Below are 24,369 nucleotides of genomic sequence, written 5' to 3'. Positions count from 1 at the left end.
ATAACAATAACTGCTACAAAGCATTAATGTTACCTTCTACAAAATACCCACCTAGGCCTTTTAATGATCTCTTTTACACCTGGGCGAGATTAAAAACTATAGTATTGTCTAAGTCAAAGTGTAAGGTAAGCACAAAAGCCATATATCATAGTGGCTACGTGCCATTCTCATCTGCACACGTACTCTTCCCACTATATTCTCTTTGGCTCTTCCCACGGAGCCAAGTCATTCTGCTTGGGTTGACAATCATAGCATCTTGTCCTGCCACGACTGAACAAAAGGGTGGGCAAGTAACTAAGCTGCTCGTAAGTTCTTATTTGAGTTCATTCACCCTTCATTTTAATGTATGAAACCTGAAAGATGTATTTTCTCCCTTTGACAGTAGCGGCAGCTTGTGTGCTATGACATAAGCCTGGGTCTACTGTGTCCATAATCACCAGCCTTCAAAGGAGAAGGCGTCTGAAGTAGGAGGGCCCTAAATTAACACAAAGCCAGAAGCTATGACAAGAGACGGAGGTAGGACGGAAGCAGAGGCAAAGGGAGGGAAGAGGGACTGGGGAGGAAGCAGCATGGGCAGGACACATGCAAGGGCAGAAGAAACCTGGCAACAATGATTTGAGCTCCTATTAGAACACAGCTACCATCCCACTTACATGAGCCAATCAATCCCTTCTCTGCTTAAGATGGTTTGAGCTGGTTTTCTGACTTGTAACTCAAAGACTATTGACTAATAACTAAACTATTCTAGAAAGCTATGGGAAACAGGCATCATACTATAGGGCTATTGCAATCTGGGGCATGAAGGGGTTTACTCAATCCAAGATGTTAAGATTCCTTTAAAAGACCCTCAATATGTATACTTCAAAACACAGGTAATAAAACGTAAATTATCGGTCAATCTGGAGATGACACAATTCTGATATGCAGAGGCTTTTGTTTTTAATGGCAAATAGGCAATAACTGAGTTACATCATGAGTACTTTTGAATGAGTCTAAACCAGGCTGCAGGGGGAGTCTGGTAGAAAGAGCATGGGTTTGGAGCCAGCAGGCCCAGATGCAGCTCTTTTGCTTCTACTATTGGGTTATAAATGAACTAAAGCAAGTCAGTTCATATTGTGCATCACTGAATTCGCTTGGCAAGTAAAAATACTTGCTTGATATACTGCATAGATTGTTTGGCAAAAATAAAATAATAAAAGTCAAGAAACAGGCTATATAAGCCTGTTATAGCCTAATGAAATTAAGGTTGTTTTTTAATGACTATTTTAATTGACTTTTCTCTAGTTCATAAGATAAACTTGTTGAGACAAACATCTGAAGACAAAGAAACAATTTCTCTCCTAAGCATAATGCCCTTTGGTCTGTTCAAAAGCACATAGAGGGCTTCCCTGGTGGCGCAGTGGTTGACAGTCCGCCTGCCGATGCAGGGGACACGGGTTCGTGCCCCGGTCCGGGAAGATCCCACATGCTGCGGAGCGGCTGGGCCCGTGAGCCATGGCCGCTGAGCCTGCGCGTCCGGAGCCTGTGCTCCGCAACGGGAAAGGCCACAGCAGTGAGAGGCCCGCGTACCGCAAAAAAAAAAAAAAAAAGGCACATAGAGAATTTTCAGTGTGAATATCTAGCCTTTCAAAGAAACTTCTAAAAACAAACATACACTTTTGAGAGTATGGCTGAATCAAAACCATGGCTCCCCAGCATCATAAAGCTACTTGGGCAGGAAAAAGAATTAAAGATCCCGACTGCTTCAGTGCATTGAAAGGAAACGGAGTACTTATTTATAGGTGGTGTTTTTCCCCAAACACAAGTGTGTATCAAAATTCTCTCTCAGGACTTCGCTGGTGGCACAGTGGTTAAGAATCCGTCTGCCAATGCAGGGGACACGGATTTGATCCCTGGTCTGGGACGATCCCACATGCTATGGGGCAACATGCACCACAACTACTGAGCCTGAGCCTCAACTACTGAAGCCCACACGCTCTGGGGCCCGCGTGCTGCAACAACTGGGCCCGCGTGCTGCAACTACTGAAGCCCGTGCACATAGAGCCCGTGCTCTGCAATAAGAGAAGCCACCGCACCGCAATGAGGAGTAGCCCCCGCTCGCCGCAACTAGAGAAAGCCCGCGCGCAGCAATGAAGACCCAGGCAACCAAAAAAAAAATTCTCTCTCAGGTGTAAACTGTATTATTAATGGCCACAGGGTAATTGACACCTTGGTAATATATTTGGGTTTCCTCCCATGTGCTGCCAATATTCAGAAGAGAAACACATGTTCTTGGAGGAAAGAGAAAAATGAAAAAGTGGGAAAACTGTCTACATGGAAAATATTTTAATATAATTTTAAATAGAATCTGGGAGATGGACATATTAAATATATCCTTCCCAAAGAGTAAATTCTATTGTGTGAAATCCAACTGATTGCTCTTAAGATAAAGAGAGTCCTGGAGATGAAACAAGAAAGAGAGCCTTACAATAGAAACTATTGTCTGTTGAGAGAGTACCACCTACCAGGCAGGGTACTAAGTGCTTAACCCCATTATTTCAATGAATTGTCTCAACACAACCCTAGACTTTAATATACTTTTGAGGACCTGAAGGAAGAGAGGACTTAATTGTACAAGATTACGCAGATGTGTGACGTGTATGACTATGTATGTGTATGACTCTCAGATATCTGATTCCCAAGTCTACTCTGGTAGGTGCTTGGTTCTAACACCACACTTGCTGAGAGCTCCCTATATGCCAGCCAGGGTCCTATGCACTTTATATTATCTCGCTTCATCCTCACAGGTAAAGTGGGCATTATTACCCTGACTTTATAAATGAGGAAACTGAGGCTTAGACAAGTAACATGCCCAAGGAGTTAGGTTTTTGAGCCAGGTCCTTCTGACTTCAAAGCTTGCACTCAAATGCAGAAAGAGAATATAAGGAAAAAAGGAGGAAGATTAAGATGGAGAGAGGGAGAGGCCTGAATCAGTGCAAATTAACTAAGAAATTGCCTGGGAATCAAGATGTTCCTCTGATGAAAGACTGACTTCTAGCTCAGTGCTTCTCAAGATTAGCTGCACAATAAAAATAATCCTGATGCTCAGGCTATCTGCCAGACCAACTAAACCAGAATCTCTAACGGGGGACCCGGACATCACTCAGTGGCAAAGCTCCTCCAGGTGATTTCAATTTGCACCCACAGGTGAGAACCACTGTGCTAGAACTCTCCTTCAACCGTGTGCCACTGTTACTTTTCTCACTAAAGTACACTTAGAAATAAAAGGATAATATTATCTCTGATGGCTTCAAAACAGTGAAATAATCTTAGAATTAAATATATATATATATATATATATTCTCCTCTCCCTTCCTCCGATTCACTGAGATAGAAAGCAGAAAGTTCTTGAGCTTATGAAAATCAATAGCTATTTAACAAATACTAATTGGGGGCTTCCCTGGTGGCGCAGTGGTTGAGAGTCCTCCTGCTGATGCAGGGGACACGGGTTCGTGTCCTGGTCCGGGAAGATCCCACATGCCGCGGAGCGGCTGCGCCCGTGAGCCATGGCTGCTGAGCCTGCGCTCCACAATGGGAGAGGCCACAACAGGGAGAGGCCCGTGTATTGCAAAATAAATAAATAAATACTAATTGATTTTTTAAAAAAAGCTTAGAAGGTAACTAATAAATTAATTATGTTTAGAAAAGAGCAATAATACACAAATCTAAGGTTCCTGACAAAAGTCTTTGTCAACTAAACTGGATGATGGTAAATGCAAAATCCTTTGTTTCCCTTGGACTCCTCCAGGTGGGAAGGACAGGGGTAGAGAGCTTCGCAACTTCTTGGAAACAACAGGCGTGTGTGGGACAAGTCCATTCTTTGGTTCCCGCCTGCCCTCTCGCCATTTTTCCTTTTACTTATGAGATCTAGTACTCTCTCCTCTAAGAGATTTCAAGTCAACTTCCACTGATCCTGGTCCAACTGAGCTTAACTATTTTATAATTGACTTTATTTTTTAGAGCAGTTTCAGGTTTACAGAAAAACAGAGCAAAACATAGAGCTCCTATATACCCTTACTCCCCCACTTCAGTTTCCCCGCCAATATTGATACACTAGGTGTACATAGTAACACTGGGGCTCACTCCTTGTGTTGTACAGAAAGTTTGTTTATTTGTTTTTTTGGCCGACCTTCATGTTATGTGGGATCCCAGTTCCCCGACCAAGGATCGAACCTGCGCCCCCAGCACTGGAAGCGCGGAGTCTCAACCACTGGACTGCCAGGGAAGTCCCAGAAAGTATTTATTTTTAATTGCCCTATAGTGATCATATATTCTGTGAGACTGCATTATATCTTCTTTATAACAAATAACAATCTGCCTAGACACCAAACTAAAGATTTCCCTCCAATTTCTCAGTGTTCCCATGTTAACTTTTCCCTAAGCAGGTAGGGGGAGCTAGAGAGCAAGGTTTAAAGAAGAAAAACGTTTAAGTTATTATCTCTTCATCGAGATCGTTGCTTTACTGCACCCTAAGAGAAGTTTTCATAGAGTAATCCAGGTGGTATGCAGTGGTGCATATGCATACGCTCTGTGAAGAAGTCTGAACAAGTAAAAAAGACATCAAGAGAGCAAACAACAGTAGTTTTGGACCTGGCTAGCCTAGGACATAGTCAGGAAGGAGTGCTCTAGTGCAGAAGGAAAAAAGTGACTTCTTTAGTTTAATGGACTCCAACAGGGTTTCTCTAACCCCTTGAGGGAATGCAGTTATGAGGGAACACCAACAGGGATGACAGGACATAGAATTTTGTCAACATGCTATTTTCTTGGTAGAAAAGAAAGAAATAAAGTCTATGGTGGGGTCAAAGCCAGCTGTCAATGTCTCTCTGGCATCCCAGCAGCACATCCTTCAATTCTGCCAGGGCTCCATGAATCTACATTTTGTTAACAGGGCCCAGAAGACGGTCACTGAGTCACCTTGTGGGCCTGCTGCTGCCCTGGGTGTGCGATACACACAAAGGAAGAGCCATGCCGGTTAATCCAGCAATTCTTGTTCACCCATCAGGGCATTCCCGATTCACGGCCAAGTCCACCCCTGAAATTGTCTAACACTTGCAAATGCTCTTTTATTTCCAGCCAGCTACATATGGCCTATGCGACTGGCCTGACCAAGCCAAAGCACGGCTATCCCTCAGCCAGTTGGCAGCAGGTATGTCTACAATCTGTGGCAATGAAGACAGCACTTCAGTGAAGCAGGCATCTTCCCCAGACAGGACTCCCTGGAGCCAACTGGGAGCCTGGGCCCCAGCACCAGATGCTCTTGAATGCCAACTTTCAGCCTGCGGCCAGGGCCCAGCATCCAGGGGTAGTTCGTTCAAAGCACTGCTTTTATTCCTGGTTTAGTTACTTTAGCTCTTGCCTATGTATAACAGTCAATGTTTCTCCCTTACGAGGGGGCCACAGAGGTTATCCTTTAAACAACCAGCACATTCAAAACACTGAAAACTAAACACAGAAGAAAAATGAGCATTACAATGTAAAAACTAATATATGTACTTGTATTGAAGTGAAATGGCAATAACTAAATGGTCACGAGGGACTCTTTCCTTTAGACAGAAACACAGACTGACTTACCCTCCCATCTTGCAGTCCCCGGTCCCACCTTTCCAGGCTCTTACGTACTTCGGATTGGCCCACAGGGACACTGGATTAAAGCTCCCACTTGAAAAATAAGGTCCCACTGGGCTCAAGATTACAAAGAGCAGGGCTTTAGTAGGCTTCTTGACTCCCAGAGAAGGCTGTAATAAAGCAAAAGTACACACAGCTGTTAATTTAAAATGCAGACACCAGTCTCAAAGTCTAGAAGAGATTTGTAACCATCTCCCAGAAGGGACTACGGACAGCTGTTACTTCTAAGTGCACTTTTTTCTTTTTGCGGTACGCGGGCCTCTCACTGCTGTGGCCTCTCCCGTTGCGGAGCACAGGCTCCGGACGCACAGGCTCAGCGGCCATGGCTCACGGGCCCATCCGCTCCGCGGCATGTGGGATCTTCCCGGACCGGGGCACGAACCCGCGTCCCCTGCATCGGCAGGCGGACTCTCAACCACTGTGCCACCAGGGAAGCCCCGGACAGCTGTTACTTCTAAAGCTGAGTTACACAAGCCTGATGGTCTTCTCTTTCAAGAAGAGAACACCGAGAATGGGGTACTCTGGTTCCATTTTACTTTGCTTTCTAAGTTAAGATTTTAAAGGAAAAGCAAATTTGTCAACTTTTTTAATAGTAGGCTTTATCAGAGGAGTATATTTTTAACAACTAGCCCTATAACACCTTTCAGTGTTGCATTGATTGGGAACTGAAAAAGGGAAGAACCTAGACATGATTTCAGTCTTTGGGGGTGAAACCGAATATCTGCTTCTCTAACTTGCTCTTCTGCTTCTGGACGTACCAGTGCCTCCCGCAGGCAGTGGGCTCAGGGGAGTGTGCCGTTAGCACACCTGACTGTGAGAGACAGCAGACAGCAGGAGCGCAGCTGCACCAGAAGCAAAGACACCAGACAAGGTAACCGCCCCCGCCCAAAAAAAGACAAGGGGATGAAGGACTCAGGAACTCGTGTCAGGAATGACAAAGATAGAAAATGGCCTCTCCCACCAATACTGGAAAATCACAAGCCAACAATGCGAAATCATACAAATTCCTCCAGCACAGAAGCGGTTCTAAGTAATTACTGCCAGTTGTTTTTTGAGGAAAACTGAGAGACTGAAAAGTTCTGAGGGCTACGTATTATAAAGGCAAAAAAGGCCACTGGGCTATCCTGTGCAATTCAAGACCACACGAGTAAGAAAACAAGTCAGGACTCTTACATTAAGTATTGGGATATAAAATACTTGTGTCTAGTCTTCAAAAGGAACCTGGTCTGCCTGGATGGGGTGGTAGTATGGCGTGGAAATAATGAGAGGAGACTCCGTTCCCCTGATTTTGTGGCTGTTGCAATATTCGATGAAACTGACTGAAAGTGGACCTAGGGATATATTTTTTTCTGAATTTCAATTAAATCTCTTCCTCCACTACCTATTAGCTCAAGGCCCCGCACCCACTACTTGTGCCCAGATCATCAAGAATCAGGTAGGGAAAATATCCGTGAGCAGAATAAAATGTGATTGTACATGTGCACACTGATGCCATCGGAAAGGCGTAGGAAATGGGAAGCTGAGTCCATTCACACTCCATGTGAACGTGAGGACCACGCGGGGCTTGGCTGGCCCCAGAGCAAACGGATTATAGGTGACGGATAACTGAGTTAAAGAAATGAGTCAGGGCTTCCCTGGTGGCGCAGTGGTTGAGAGTCCACCTGCCGATGCAGGGGACACGGGTTCGTGCTCCGGTCCGGGAAGATCCCACATGCCGCAGAGCGGCTGGGCCCGTGAGCCATGGCCACTGAGCCTGCGCGTCTGGAGCACAGGAGAGGCCACAACAGTGAGAGCCCCGCATACCGCAAAAAAAAAAACAAAAACAAACAAAAGATATGAGTCAGCAAGCGACCACAGGTTTTGGTTTTTTTGCTCATTTGTGTCTGTTCTTTAATGGGGACTAAAGAGGACACCCCTACGAGGGAAGAATGAGGAGACTTAAACTCCATTTGCTTTTTTTGGTTTCGTTACTTGGAAAAGAAATCCTCAGAATAACACACACATCTGCCTTTCTTCCCAACTTTGATAAAAATTGACTATCTTATCTCTGCACTTTTATTTACCTATCAGTTACGTAAGTACACTTCATATCAGCGATGCTTTGAAGCTTAATATTTAAAAAAAATTTTATTGACCATTATAATGAGGAATTAAGCTTCTCAACATAATTTAGAAATACAATATGCAGGACACATCTCAGTAATTTACCTAGCTTCTAGTGTTCTAAATAAAATAGCTTATTTATGGACAAGCTAACAAGCATTTTATTAGATACCACATGAATGCCTGGACTTTTCTCACTCACGTATATTTTGCAACCTACACACTATTAAAAAAAGTAACAGGGACTTCCCTGGTGGTCCAGTGGTTAAGACTCACGCTCCCCATGCAGGGGGCCCAGGTTCGATCCCTGGTCCGGGAACTAGATCCCACATGCCGCAACTAAGAGCCCACGTACCTCAACTAAAAGATCCCGCGTGCCGCAACAAAGATCCCACACACCACAACTAAGACCCAGCGCAGCCAAATAAATAAGTAAATATTTTTAAAAAAGTAACAATAACTCATGATCATGGAAATATTTTTCAGAGATAAATTTCATCTTATTCATTTACTTCCCCTGATTTAATTGACAGGTAAACTTGCATTTATTCCACTAGGTGGTAGTAGAGAGAGCACAGATGGAAAACAGAATAACATGCATTAAATCTATTTCTAGAAAAGAGTATCTTGATAAACCTTCAAGCAATACTTTTACTCTTAGCAAGCAGGTAAATAATAGACTAGAGTTCTTCAGTGCTGAGAAAAAAATGTGTTTATGTGTACTAACATTTTATTTTAAATTTAAGCAAGGTCAACTCATGCTCTACAAGCACTTCAAGTACTGGTGTTGATCATAGCTCAGTCACCTTCATCCTTAAATGATTATTTATGTCAAATGTCTTTTCATGAAAAGAACTATGACTTTACTGAAAATGGTCACTGCTTCATGAGTGAGAATAAATAAAATGTAACTTTATGGAAGGGAAACAGGGAAACTTTATGGAATGTAACTTTAAGGTAGGAACAGACCTAATCACCAAGTTCCCTTCCTTTATCAGGAAGGGAACTTGGTGATTAGGTCTGTTTCTACCCTCAAGGAACCATTATTTGTTCCTTTTTCTTAATTCTCCCTTCTTTCATGGAAAGCAATTTAAATTCTGCACTACTCCTACAATTAAGAGTAGTTTATGATAGTATAATATTAATCAAAAGGGACCTCCCTGGTGGCGCAGTGGTTAAGAATCCGCCTGCCAGGTGGCATGGACTTCCCTGGTGGCGCAGCAGTTGAGAGTCGGCCTGCCGATGCAGGGGACACAGGTTCGTGCCCCGGTCCGGGAAGATCCCACATGCCGCGGAGCGGCTGGGCCCGTGAGCCATGGCCGCTGAGCCTGTGCGTCCGGAGCCTGTGCTCCGCAACGGGAGAGGCCACAGCAGTGAGAGGCCCGCGTACCGCATCCTCAATAATTACACAGTACTTTTCAGTTTCCAAGACATTCCATAGCCATTATCTCAGAAAATCCAACAATCCAGGAAGTTAAGGGTTATAATTCCTATTTTTAAGTTGAAGAAACTGAGGCTCAAATGATTCACCCGAAGTTTCAGTTATTAAGCTCTACACCCTCTACTCTTAGTCCAGAGCTCTTTTTCAATATGAGTTTGATAAAAAAAAAAAAAGTGAAATTCCCAGGATTTCCTAATGTGAAGAGAGTTCAAACCAGACCTTCCTTCTACCCTCAGCCTTCACCACAGCTCTCATAGTCTAGGCAACCCATGTTCAAACCATACAGAACCCTTCAGATTCTTCCTCAATTTCCTACTTAAAATGTATACATTGAAGCCCTGACCCCACAATGTGAATGCATTTGGAGATAAGGCTTTTAAGGAGGTAACTGAGGTTAAATGAGGTCAAAAGGATGGGGCCCTAATCCTGTCAGCCTGGAGACACCAGAGCAAGTGCACCCTGCTCCCTCCCGCACCCCTCTTCCTCCCCCAACACAGAGGAAACGCCCTGAGGGGCACAGTGACAAAGTGGACATATACAAGCCACTAAGCGAGGCTTCACCAGAAACCTACCCTGTTGGCACTTGGATATTGGACTTCCAGCCTCCAGAACTGTGAGGAAATAAATTCTGGTGTTTAAGACACCTAATCTTTGTATTCTGTCATGGCAGCCCAAGCTGACTAAGACATTCCTTCTCTGGACTTCCCTGGTGGCGCAGTGGTTAAGAATCCGCCTGCCAATGCAGGGGACACGGGTTCCAGCCCTGGTCCAGGAAGATGCCACATGCCGTGGCGCAACTAAGTCTGTGTGCCACAAATACTGAGTCTGTGCTCTACAGTCCGCGCACCACAACTACTGAGCCTGTGTGCCACAACTACTGAGCCCATGCGCCACAACTACGGAAGCCTACATGCCTAGAGCCTGTGCTCTGCAACAAGAGAAGCCACCGCAGTGAGAAGCCCACGCACCGCAATGAAGAGTAGCCCCCGCTTGCCGCAACTAGAGAAAGCCCACGTGCAGCAATGAAGAACCAACACAGCCAATAAGAAAAATCATTTGAAAACAGTCTTGAGTATTGGCAAAAACTGGGCAAAGAGTTACTGCCATTTTTGTAAAAAGAAGGATAATACTTAATATACAAACACATGTAAGCAGGTAAGAGGTGTGTATATTTATCTATATATATCTCTAGACAGATATAAGAAAAACCAGCAACAGGAATTGCTCAGAAGGAGGTGAACTGTGGACTCTGGATCAGAGTAAGAGTAGGAAGGAAACTTCCTTTCCATTGTATACTTTTGGTACTATCTGAATTTTCTAATCAAATTTTTCCCTCCCCCAAATCCCTCCTTTAAAATCCCAGAAATATACTGGCAGGTTTCATGTGAAAACTGATATTCCTAAACTCAGAAGCATTGTGAATGAACTTTAGACTTAGTGTGACTATACATGTGTTATAGAATACATATAACATATTGTAAAATATATAATACAATATATAAAATCTGGAATGATTATGTCAACTATAATTGAGAGCAGGAAAGCTGGTAGCTCAGAGGAGGAAAGGAAATGGACATGAAGGCAGATTTACATTAAAACGAGACGGGGTGTAGGAATAAACTGGGAGATTGGGATTGACATACACACACTACTAGATATAAAATAGATAACTAATAAGAACCTACTGTACAGCACTGGGAACTCTACTCAATATACTGTAATGACCTATATGGGAATAGAATCTAAAAAGAGTGGGTATATATGTATACATATCGATATAACTGATCCACTTTACTGCACAGCAGAAACTAACACCACATTGTAAATCAACTATACGCCAATAAAAATTTTTAAAAAAAAGATTATACTTTTTCCCCCAATGAATTGTATTGACATCCTTGTCAAACTAAATTACCATAAAAAACAAAAACAGAAACAAGACGGGAAAGCACTTATTAGCTCCCATCCGAGTTACCACAACAAGCAGTCTTATTTGACCAGGCCCCATTTCTTCACCACACTGACCTACATCTATCAACACATTCATTCCATGGGTCTGACACTCCCACAAGCTCCATGAGACACTGAGTTCCATGAAGGCAGGGAGGTAGCATCCCTAGAACAGCACAGTAACCAGTGCATAAAACATGCTACAGCACAGAGGCAAGAACACAGGGGTTCTGATTTCACCTCTGTGGGCCTCAGTTTCCTCATCTCTAAAGTGATGCCAGTGGCACCTACTCACAGGGCTGCTGTCAGTCAGTGCAGGGATGGCACCAAGCATAGCGCCTGGCACTTAGGAGAACTTCACAAAGCCAGGTGATGGGGGTGATGACAGACTGGACCACTGTGTTTCATCAAAGAGAACCAGGACCTCCCTGAAAGGCAGCAGGACTTTCCTGGGATTGGCCTACGACATCTTTCAGGGAAACAGTAACTCTTTCAGCAATTCCCTAGGTTGCATATTTTCAAACTGCTCATTGCATATAAGGAAACAGGGAAATGGAATCCCAGTAAAGGAACTAGGACAAAGTGTGGTTAGCGTCTAGCATGGGGAACTCTGCAGCAGTTAGAAGTGATGGACTGGATCTACACGTAGTAACCTGGATAGAAATGAGAAACACAGCACAGAGGGAAAATGTTAAGAGACACAATGAGATGTGTAAGACAAAATCATTTATATAAATTAAAATTACAGGCATCCAAGGTAATAAGAGATACTTAAAACCCATATAAACCAAAAGAATATTCGTTCAATACATAAGAATGATTTCCAACGGCGGAAGAGGAGATGAGAGTAGGGAAGATAAAAGGGAATTAAAAAACAAAAAGAGAGGGCCTCCCTTCTGCCCGGCGATGGTAAGTGCATCGAACTGCGCGGTATCATTGTTAACCATGTGCACCAACACTCCAAAAAAGTAAAAACAAAGAGAATAAAAACAATCTTCCCCTGTAATAATGTTGAAATGGGCAAGAACAGCCTCAAGAGGATGTCCATTGTTAAGAGTGGCCTGATAGGGCTTCCCTGGTGGCACAGTGGTTGAGAGTCCGCCTGCCAATGAAAGAATCCTAGTGACCTAGAACCCACTGGCTCCAATCCTCCAGCCAGTAGCTCACATATCAAATGTAGCCACCATGGAAAGGCAACAAGTGATAATTACCAGACTGGACTGTATACACATTCATGTGATGCACAAATGTTTAAACCCATATACTTCACTGAATGCTATCTGTATCATGCTCATTTCTGAATTACACGTTATTGTTTTTTCTGCCTATACCATGAATTAGAAGATTCTAGTTGATATAAACATACCAACCAAATATAAATAGTGTTGACTCATCAGATGGTATCAGTTATTGCTTTCAATTCTTGGAAAGCAGATTTTTAAAAATTCTTGATTCTTAGGTCCAAAGCGTGATCCAACATGTAAGTTGATAGAGTGCAGTGGGAGAGGACTGCTTGGCAGGATTTTTATCACTGAGGTTCTTAAATCTGGGCAGGCATCAGAATCACCATCCAGACCTACTCGACCAGAATTTCTGGGGATTGGGATAAATATGTGTATTTTAAACAACACCTGGGTGATTCATATGCAAAAATTTGAGGGCTACCAATAGACAGGATTATTGGGACAACCAGCCAGACTATAAAATCAGATTTAAAAGCTTGTCTAACTCTAGATTATAGAATTCCAGGACTCTAAAGAATTGACTAAATCACAGAACTAGGTATGTTAGAAAACTACAGACCAACACCTTTCATGAGCGTTGACACAAAAATTCGTAGCAAGATATTTGCACGAAGTGAATACAGCAAGATATAATGTGAATTATTCACCATGAGCAAGTATGATTTAGCCAATGAATACAAGGTTGTTTTAACATCTAAAAATGAGTTAATATAATACATTATAATAAAGGACAAAACCACATAATCATGTCAAGACATTTAGAAAAAGCATTCAACAAAATCCAACCTGCATGCATGATAAAAACTCTCAACAAACTAGGAATAGAAGAATCAGATCTCAGAGTGGGAAAGCACCTCAGGATACCTAGAAGGTAGTGCTTTGAGATTAGAAACGTTTCAACAAAATTAAAAAATTACTTCTTCTTAGTCTGAAGTTAAATAATAATATTTAAAAACTCATCAATATTAAAATGTCAGAAACTTAAGGAGAAGATGACTCTTTAAATTGTCCCAATTCTTTAAAGCTTATGAGGGAGACTGCAATTCATGAAATTCATTATGTAGGCTCTTAATAGTATTTCAAAAGGCATCGAAAAGGATCCCAAAGGACCACTTAGGTACTTATCCTCTGGCCTTACTGCTGGCATTCATACGACCTAGTGGAAAATCTGGTAACCATACAATTACCTCGTAGAGAGCAGAATGGTTAGACTATGGCAAAAGCTGTCTCCTTGCCCCTATCCTTGAAGATCTCCATATGCCACACACCCCCTCACCCCCCCACCCACATTCAACTCCCCCCATCAATTATCTCTCATATCACCCATTCTCCATAAGGCCAACCCTACCCAGCAGAGGAAGGAGATAGGGACAGGGTCTTTATATTTTATATCACATATTCACCCGCACAGATGGCCTTGGCCACTCCAGGCATGTCCTTCCTTTGCAAGGGCACCAACCAATAGACTGTGAGCTACTGGGAGATCTCACAGCCATGTTGTTTAAACCTGTTCCCCTAGCTCTCAAGTGCCTCCCCTAATATCCACCGTGAACTTTATTTCCAACATTTTCTGTGGGGGAAGAGGGCCCTCCACTCCCTCTCCTTACCAAGTAATCCCAAAAACATGAGGAAAATGAAGATAAAAAAGTAGCAGCTCTCTCTCCTCCAAATTTCAAAACCATTACCACTCTTACCTTGGAGGAGCACTTACCTGGCATTACACCGCTAAGCTGAGGAGATCATGGTTAGTCTTGATTAGCAGAAGGCAAACAGCCTCGCTCATTTCTTTACTTATTTATGTTGGTGTCTGTGGCTGTGTTTGTACCACAGTGGCAGAGCTGATTAGTGACAGAAACCATATGGCTCACAAAGTTTAAAATACTATCTGGCCCTTTAAAAAAATGTTTACAGTCTTAATAATCAAGGGAAAGGAGCATTAATGATGCTACTGGGGGGGGCTATTTTCAAACTACATATTAGAAGTTTCAAGCATAAACAATGATAACTCCCCCACCAAAGTACCCCAAAACAGGAAGTCAGTCTGCACCTCAGTTCCAATGAATGTAGGACGAATATACAGACTTGCAGATGTTGAGTAGGGGACCCATTCTTGATCCAATTTCACAAGCTGCTGAATACACTCTAAAAGCTCTTCCTTGTCAAATGCCTGAAGGAATGAAAAACATAATGAATAATGCAATGTTCTTCCATTGTAGCAGTAAGAAATGATCCTCATGAAAGCTTTGACTATTAAAAAAGTAATAATAGAGAATTCCCTGGTGGTCCAGTGGTTAGGACGCGGTGTTTTCAGTGCAGTGGCCCTTTTTCAATGCTGGTCGAGGAATTAAGATCCCACAAGGCCGTGCAGTGCGGGCAAAAAAAATTTTTTTTAATTATAAAATAATAAGGGGCTTCCCTGGTGGCGCAGTGGTTAAGAATCTGCCTGCAGGGGACACGGGTTCGAGCCCTGGTCCGGGAAGATCCCACATGCCGCGGAGCAATTAAGCCCGTGCGCCACAACGACTGAGCCTGTGCTCTAGAGCCCGCAAGCCACAACTACTGAGCCCGCGCTCCACAACAAGAGAAGCCACTGCAACAAGAAGCCCGTGCACCACAACGAAGAGCAGCCCCTGCTTGCCGCAACTAGAGAAAGCCTGTGCGCAGCAATGAAGGCCCAATGCAGCCAAAAATAAAAATAATAAATAAATTTATTAAATAATAATAATAAATAAATAAATATTTTAAAGTAATAATAATAAACCCAAACAAGAATTCTGTTTTCTGTGACTTTTCCCCAAACTGTGATGGAATGAGAGATTATCCACATGAGAAAGATAAAAAAGTGGTTCCCTACCTCTTACCATAACCAAATACCAACTGTAGTTGGATTATACACTTAAATGTGAGAAAACATTAAGACTTTTATAAAAAAACATACAAAATATCTCTGTCACCTTAAAGTAGAATTCTTAAATAAAAGACACAAAGCATAAATCATAAAGGAAAAAAATGGACAAAATCTGACTATTTAAAACTTAAGAACTTCTGTTCCTCAAACGATGTAAGTGACACACTGGGTGAACTTATTTGTAACATAACCAACAAAGGATCGTAACAGGAAAATGTTAAGATAACCTGAAAATCAGTAAGAAAGAGACAGATGATCCAACAGGAAAATGGGCAAAAGCAAAGAGTAGTTTACTTCTAAGGTGAAAAAGGGTTTTATATACTAGATGGGTGACATTTTGTAAAATAAGTAGTTTCTATTCACTTGGCAGGGCAAAGAAACATACTTTCAGAGATGCTATGGGTTATTCAAGGTAGAAAATGAGTCAGAAACATACATGAATAGAGCTCATGACATCAGGATTTGGCTATTTAAATACTTACTTACAACAGCAATCACAGTGTGGTAATGTTATAGAAATCGGGATTGCCAATCATATAGGACATATCATCTCCCTGATACTGCTGTCTAGATGTAAGATTTAGTGGAAAGAACTTCACTAGGGATTTTAAAACTTACATCCCTAGTGAAGCTCTTGCCCTGTCCCATTAGACTGTCATCTTAGGCAAGTCATTGAACCTCTGTGGGCTTGAGTTTTCTTCTCTGTACAAAGGTGCTGCTAAAATTTACAAAACATACCTTCTTGACAATAGCTTACTGTTATGATTAAAATGGCAAGGAATGTAAAACCACGTAACACAGTTTGTGGCAGCTGCTGTCCAATAAATGTTACTTCCCTTTCCTTCTGTCCTCATTTTAAAGGATTTCCCAATGATTTGTCTGTAATGGGTAAAGAGTGGAACTAGGACGGAGTCCAAAGAAATTTCCTGAATTTCCCTTCTGCCTCTGAAGAAGGTCGGTGAAGCGTGTGTTATAAAGGGAAGAAGGAAGGGCTTCCCTGGTGGCGCAGTGGTTGAGAGTCCGCCTGCCGATGCAGGGGACACGGGTTCGTGCCCCGGTCCGGGAAGATCCCACATGCCACGGAGCGGCTGGGCCCGTGAGCCATGGCCGCTGAGCCTGCGCGTCCGGAGTCTGTGCTCCGCAACGGGAGAGGCCACAACAGTGAGAGGCCCACGTACGGCAAAAAAAAAAAAAAAAAAAAAAAGGAAGGAGGAAGAGCCTGGCTAAAAAGGAGTCATCACTTGGGCTTCTTCAACGCACAGCTGAAGGTTAGGGACAAAGTATGTCAAAGGGGGAAAAGACTTCTTTCAGTTCAGAAAGACAGCCTGGTCAAATCTCAGGGAATGAAAGTAATCTAAGTTACCTCCTACCTAGACATGAACCTTAGGGTCTAAATCCAACCCACCTTAGAATGAATTCTGCTCCCTAAAAAACAATGTTACAGCCAGGACCCAGTGGCCATGAGAAACCATTTTATATATCCTTTCTTTTTTTCTTTAAATAAAACTTGGGCTAAAATATCTAAACAACTACTTAAAGCACTGCATACTTGCTAGTGTCTTAAGCAGTTAGGCAAAACGTCCCACATATATCTGTGCAGTACACCGTATTTTCATATCATAATTTCATATGGTCTTTAAATTTTATTATTTCAGTTTGAGGCATATTTTTCTTCCTTATCCCATTATCTCCCACAGACACTCATAAAGAAACAGATTGTGGAGTTGCCAAATGGTTATTTCCTTGTATTTTTAACTCACTGATTAAAAAACAGATCAGAAAGAAATTCAGTACTCATATGGTTTATACCAAATACTGATCTAAGTATTCAGAAATGGTTTGTCTGGTGGAATTCAGTGACCCATTACAGCAAGAGAAACACAAGAGAAACTCCTAAATATACATACCGGCAAAGTGGCCCTCATAGCAGACCGGTACATTCTATCCATGTTGAGCCTTGGCCGAAACAGACGAATTTTATTATCTACTCCCCGAAATGCCTTCAATCCTTCAAATAACTGAAGATAAAAGAGAAATAAATGTTACAAGGTAACTAAATGAAAACAATCCCTGTGTTCAAAAGACTGACTTTTCTATGGGCCCTCATCTCCTTTACCATGTAAAGCTACTGACACAGACCCTAAATCTAGAAAAGCCGGACAGACTGGTTACAGTCACTGGGATCATAAGAAGTCCCTTTATTACCAAGATCTGGTGGGAATTCAGAGCTATCCTTTGCTTAACAGGAGCCAGATGTTAACACACATCAGTGGAGGCTGGAAGAAAACATCTCCACACAACATGGACTGACTGACTGCCTAGAAAATAGAAATGGAATCAAAGGCCCCGCAGTACCCGGCCCCCAATCCACCCCCAAACACCCATGTATCTTTTCATTTTATCTGGCTCCTATGAACTCTGGAGAGCGGGTAATCTAGATGTGACCAGAGCTGGTTCAGTCTCCCAAATCACAGAAACCAAGCAGGTCAAGACTACACTATGTTAGGGCCACGCCACCTTCTCAGGGAGCTGCCACAGACAAACATGGGCAGGGACGTGAAAAGGCTTTGAATTTAGTGCATACTGACAAATACAGAGAAAAGAGGAAAATCAATCATTTTAAAGGGAATTTTTTTCTGTGATAACCTACATAAGAAAAGAATCTAAAAGAGGATGAATGTATGTATATGTGTAAGTGAATCACTTTGTTGTACATCTGAAACTAACATAACACTGTAAATCAACTACACTGCAATAAAATTAAAATTTAAAAAAAAAAAGGGAAATTTTTACCACAGGTTCTCTAAGTAATTGATAGAACAAATAGGCCAAAACATGGTAAAGATATGGACAATTTGAACAAGAACAACAAACTAACCTAATGGACACACAGAGCCCTGTGCACACCACCTGTAGAAGGCATGTTCTTTTCACATGTTTTCTGACCTTAAGATAAGCTAGGTATCAAAACCGAAACTATAACCCCAAGATATCCACATTTTGGAGAAGAAACCCATTACTTAATATTAAGTGTGAGTCAAAGAAGAAAAATGATGGAAATTAGAAAATATGTTGAACTGAATGAGAATGAAAAGGAGGGCCTTTAGATGCTTACAGCCTTAAAGCTTACATGAGAAAAGACATATAAATCCTGGAGCACAATTAAAAAGCAAAAACTGAGATGTTTTGTTGAAGTGCAAATATATGGGTAATTTTTTAAATGTAGTAGGACTAAAGCCTTAGTTAAAAGATATGGTTGTCAGATTAACTCAGCTGATAACATCTGAAACCCAAAAAAGCACAGAGAGCAATATATCGTACAAATACTTTTTAAAATAAAGCTGGTGAGGCTATATTGCTAAATATAAAACAAAATAGACTTTCAGGCAAGAAGCTTTACTGGAGATAAAGAAGGTAACTTCGTAGAGTTCAATTTCCTTCCCGGTTTAAAAATTATACACATTTGATATAAGTTCAAATTTATGCAAAGATTGTATGATAATCTCACTTGAAAAATACAGATGCAAAATACACAAAGGATAACACAGCCTAACTCAGCTGGATTTATCCCAGTAATAGAAGTTGGGTTTAACATTAGAAAATACAGTAATGAGATTCATTATATGAAGAGTTTATGTGGAAAAAACTATATGATCATCTCATTGTAATAAATGCATCTGATAAAACTGAACATTCGTTTATGATTTTTAAAAGTTTCCTGGATAACTAAGAAAAAAAGGAATCTTCCTTATGTGAGAAATAAACTTGTAGCAAACGTTATACTTAAAATGGTAAAAATTTTTTTTAATTGAACAGGAACATTGTTGATTTACAATGTTGTGTTAGTTTCAGGTGTACAGCAAAGTGATTCAGATATATATATATATATATATATATACATACATATATACACATTATATATTCTTTCTCAGATGTTTTTCCATGATAGATTATTACAAGATAATAGTTCCCTGTGCTATATAGTAGGTCCTTGTTGTTTATCTATTAAAATGGTAAAATTTAAAGCTTTCCTTTCAGATTGAGAACATCACACACTGCCTGCTGCGACTACTTTAATTCAATATTGTACTACCAATATAATAATAATAAAATAACAAGCATAAAGTTAGGAGAAGAAAAAAAATAAAACTGTCATAGATCATGCAACACAGATAAGATTAAACGTAGAAAATACACAAAAACTGATATAATCTTTTGAAATTATCTGTTTAGGCAAAGTAACCAGATACAAGATTATATTCCCATGTAACAGCAGCAGTTAGAAAATACAAACACTATTTATGGTAGAATTAAAAGGAATACTTAAGTGGGGAAAATCTAAGGTAAGTGAAAGACCCATAAGGAAACTATAAAATTTTACCAAGTCATTAAAGACATAACTAAATGTAGAAAGCAATCCGCCACTCATAGATTGAAAGATTCAATATTATAAAGACTCTCTCCAAATTGATTTATATATTTAATGCAATCCAAATGGAAATCATGTCAGGGCATTTATTTTTCTTGTAACAAACTGAATGACAAAAGTTGACTGACATGATAAACTGAATCTAAAAGTAATATGGAAAAGCAAATGACCAAGAAATATCCAAGGCACTCTTGAAGAAACAGAAGGATTTGTCCTAGTAGACATCCAGACTCATTATAATGATTTGGAGATAAAGACAGTGCGGCATTTGTCCAGATAGACAAGCAAAATGATGAAACAGAATAGAGATCCAGATAGACAAGACAATGGAATGCAAGTGGAGATCGAGAAGCAGACCCATGTGTATATGTTAAGATGTGACAAAATGTATCAGGAGGAAAAGAACAGTCTTTTTAATGGTGCTGTGACAATTGGGTATCTGTAGGGGAAAAAAAAAATTGGACCCTACTTCATACAAAATTGGACCCTACTTCATACAATAATATAGGAAGATGTCTTCATAATCTAGGAATAGAAAAAGAGTCTTTAAGCAAGACACAAAAGGACCAAACATAAAGCAAAGATTGATAAATTCAACTTTTTAAAATTTAAATGTATTTCTTGTCATCAAAAAATTCTGGAGAGAATAAAAAGTGTCGAAAAAGATACTTAAAACACATAACTGATAAAGGACCCATATCTAAAATATATAAAGTACTTCTGAAGATCAAAAAGAAAGGGAACACAATAGTGAGCAAAAGATGGAAACAAGCAGGGACTTCAAATAAAGAGATATCCATTGAAATAAACATCACAATAATATGCCATTGCATTAAACTGGCTAAAAATTTAAAATCAGGTTATACTCAGAGTTGGCAAGGTTGATGAGTCATGGTTGAATGTGGTTGCTAATTCATGGCTGGTGGGTGTAAAAACTGGTAAAATCACTATGGAAAATAGTTACCCTTTTTGTGTAAAAATGCAGCTAATATCCAGTACCAGCAGCATATTCCTAGACCCTTAAGCAGCATTTCTCAAATTTTCTGGTGTCAGGATGTCTTTACACTCTTAAAAATTATAAAGGTCCCAAAGAGCTTTTATTTATAAGGTAATTCTATTAATATTTACCATTATCAGTAGTGAGAAATTTTAAATTTATTTATTTATTAACAATAAACTATGACATGTTAAAATATTTTCATTAAAATTATCTATATTTTCCAAGAGAATGAATGTTAAGTGTGGCATTGTTTTAAAATTATTGCAAATCTTTAATTTTTGGCTTGACAAAAGACAACTGGATTCTCATATCTGCTTCTGCATTCAATCTCTTGAAATGTTGTTTTGGTTGAAGTACACAAAGAAAACCCAGTCTCACATAGATATGTGGTTGAGAAAGGAGGTATTTTTGATAACCTTTTCAGATAATTGTGGATTTTCTTCTCTGATACTCCTCCAAAACTTGACAAGTGGCAGTCCCTTAAAGGTTAGTTACACTGTGGAATCAAACCCCATCAATGAGGTTTTCATACTCTGTTAATTCCTTAAAATTCAATGGTCCGTCAGTCAGAGTTCAACTGAGAAGAAAGAGAACCAGTAGAAATACGTAAAACAGGGACTTCCCTGGTGGCGCAGTGGTTAAGAATCCGCCTGCCAACGCAGGGGACACGTGTTCGATCCCTGGTCTGAGAAGATCCCACGTGCCGCGGAGCAACTAAGCCTGTGCACCACAACTACTGAGCCTGCGCTCTGGAGCCCGCGAGCCACAACTACTGAGCCCGTGTGTCACAACTACTGAAGCCTGCGTGCCCAGAGCCCATGCTCCGCAATGAGAAGCCCGTGCACTGCAACAAACGGCAGCCCCCGCTCGCCGCAACTAGAGAAAGCCTACGCACGGCAACGAAGACCCAACGCAGCCAAAAATAAATAAATTTATTTTAAAAAAACAAAAAAAGAAAAGAAATACGTATGACATTTACAGATTTATTAGAATAAAATGCCCAACGCATTTGTGGAGGCTGGCTAAGCAAAGTCCAAAATCTGTAGGACAGGCTGTGAGAAGGAGAAGATCACAAGCAGGCTGGACCCAGGAGGTGTGGGCTGCAGTCCATCTGCAAGTGAGTCAGGAAGGAGGGGCAGCGGAAGAGATTGAGTGCCTGTGTAGGCCTAGCTGCTGCGTGGAAGTCCTGAGGTCAGGCTCACCCAGAATAATCTCCCTTTTGATCAACTTCAAATCAACTAATTAGGGACTTTAACCCCATCTGCAAAATTCCTTCAAACAGCACCTAAATTAGTGTGTGACTGAATAACTAGAAGAAGGCGTGTGTACGCAACAAAACCGCCACTGCCTTCCTATGTCCTCCAGTGCTCACAAGACAATGTCCTTGTAGTCCATCCCCAGCAGGAGGTGAAAAATGTTATTCTGGGGACTGTGGTTCAGAATAAGCAAATGAACACATCAAAAAGTCATCATAGGGCTTCCCTGGTGGCGCAGTGGTTGCGAGTCCGCCTGCCGATGCACGGGACACGGGATCTCTTGAAAGGGGAGCCCAGGGGTCTGTGGACCACACTTTGAGAACTGCTGATTTAAAGAAACATGTATACAAGCACACCAGCATACTATGTACAAGAATGTTCAGAGAAGGAAACCACACAAGCGCACGTCCACAACAGACTGAATATATTCACATAACGGAATCCTATTGCTTCAAGGAGCATATGATGTGGTACCTACCACTCTTTGACCCAGATAACCTGGGCCTCTGCCCGGAGCCTCACACTTCAGAGGGCCTCTCACTCCTGTCTTTCTCCAGCTGTGACCCCCTTGGAGCAAGTAGTTGGCTGAATCCTTTTTCTAGACAGACACCAAGTACTCAGTTCCCCAGAATTCCCTACCCAAATGGCCCTGATCCTATTTTCAGGGCCTCAATGGGCATCCTTGGTTTCATCCTCTTAAGAACGGACAGGACTACTAGGATGTAGTAGTCTAAGTCCAAGGATGGCCAAGGGTCATCCATTTGCAAGTGGTGTGGGCATCTACGTGTGTGCGCGAGGCCTCCTGTGGTACAGGATGGAGCCAGGACAGAAAGAGATAGAGGGTGGACTTTGGGGTGGCTCTGCTTGTACATTTGTCCCAGGACCCACAGATATTAGGGTTGGTCCTGGATGCTTAGAGCTCACATAACACTGAGCTCAAACAGGGTCACGGGTGCACGCACACACACACACACACACACACACACACACATGCATGCACACTATAATTCCACTTATGCAAAGTTCAGAAAGAAGCAAAACCATAGTGTTAGAGATACATACAATCCAAAAAGAAAAGCAAAGCAAAGTTACCACAAAAGTAAGAATAACGAGCGCCAGAAGATACGGGTTTATGATGCGGAAGGGACACGAGAAGGCTTCTGGGATGCTCAAAGGGTCTAGGTCTATTTCCTTACTCGGGTGGTAGCTACGTGGGCACTCATTTATAAGTATTCATTAAATAGTACATGTTTTCCATTTTTTCAAATTACGTTTTATCTCACTAAATATTAATATCAACCTGAAAAATGAAGTAACTGTAATAAAATTGCATTTTCTTTCATCCAGGTTCCCTACTCACACTTCACATGTCTCTCCTTCACTTTTCGAAATCTTCACATATTTATCAAAAAATACTTTTGAAATCAACAAAACCACATGTAATTGTAGCTCTAAAAATAAAATCAATAGGATTCTAAAATCAATAGGGCTGATAAGTGGAGGAGAAAGAAATCCAAGGACATTATTCGTACGTTCACTTTTGGATTAAAATAATATGACCACAGACAGGCTTTGAGCCCAGGAAGTTTGACTCCAGAACCTGAATAATTAACCATATGCTTTTTCACTTAAAACAATTAAATGAAATGACCCGTATAAGATACCTAGGTACAGGGCATATTGCAGGATTTCAATAAACAAATGTAGTTATTTTATCATTATCATTCTGAATATTTAGTATTACCACCTTTTAGTCTCCTAGTAAGTAGGCCATTGCTTCATTTCTATACCCCAATATTCTAGGAAAGATATTTAACACATTAAAAAAGAGTAAAATATACTGGGGTCAAGGGAATGGGGAGTGTATTGTGTATTTGGCTAAGTGTGTATCCTGAGAAGGACCAGAGAAGCACCCTCTAACTATTTAATATTTTATGCTTATAATTATCCCACTCGTGCCTGAAGGATGACATTTAATTACATGTCCCTTAACATGCCTAACTACAAGTTATTGCTGTCATAAAACCATGCAGTTAGCATTAAAATTAAATATAATATTGTACTCAATGACCTCTCCTCAATCATTAGAAGATCTAAGAGAGGTGATTTAGTGAAATATTAACAGTACAGGCTTTTTGGTTGCTAATTTTTTTGCCAACTGTCATTCCCATCTGCTCTAAATAAGTTTTTAAATGATATTATAAGCCGATGTTACAAGTTCATGTGCACATTATATTTTTATTTCTGTATACCCTACAGCGTGCTTACCAGCTACATGATTTTTTAATTGAGATGTTAAAAAATTCAAGATTATCTGAAAATTTAGTTCTTAAGACTTACCCTCAATACAACTGTTTACAGGCCATTTATGATT

At 41.0% G+C, this 24,369-nt stretch overlaps 1 protein-coding gene across 5 annotated transcripts in view; it reads right to left on the bottom strand.

The window, feature by feature from the left end:
- Positions 1-24,369, bottom strand: part of BCAT1 (branched chain amino acid transaminase 1) — a 150,966-nt gene that overhangs the window by 114,991 nt on the left and 11,606 nt on the right. For all 5 annotated transcript variants that reach the window (XM_079935901.1, XM_079935900.1, XM_079935899.1 and 2 more), the window contains exons 4-6: positions 17,218-17,328; positions 14,450-14,569; positions 5,611-5,774 (exon numbers count right to left, since the gene is read on the bottom strand). In XM_079935901.1, the coding sequence (XP_079792027.1) occupies positions 5,611-5,774; positions 14,450-14,569; positions 17,218-17,328 (395 nt within the window). The remainder of the gene's footprint in view (positions 1-5,610; positions 5,775-14,449; positions 14,570-17,217; positions 17,329-24,369) is intronic.

Source organism: Stenella coeruleoalba, assembly GCF_951394435.1.
Source record: "Stenella coeruleoalba genome assembly, chromosome: 11".
In the NCBI taxonomy this organism is placed as follows: Eukaryota; Metazoa; Chordata; class Mammalia; order Artiodactyla; family Delphinidae; genus Stenella; species Stenella coeruleoalba.
The sequence above is the reverse complement of the archived record's forward strand: the minus strand, read 5'-3'. Positions and strand labels throughout refer to the sequence as shown.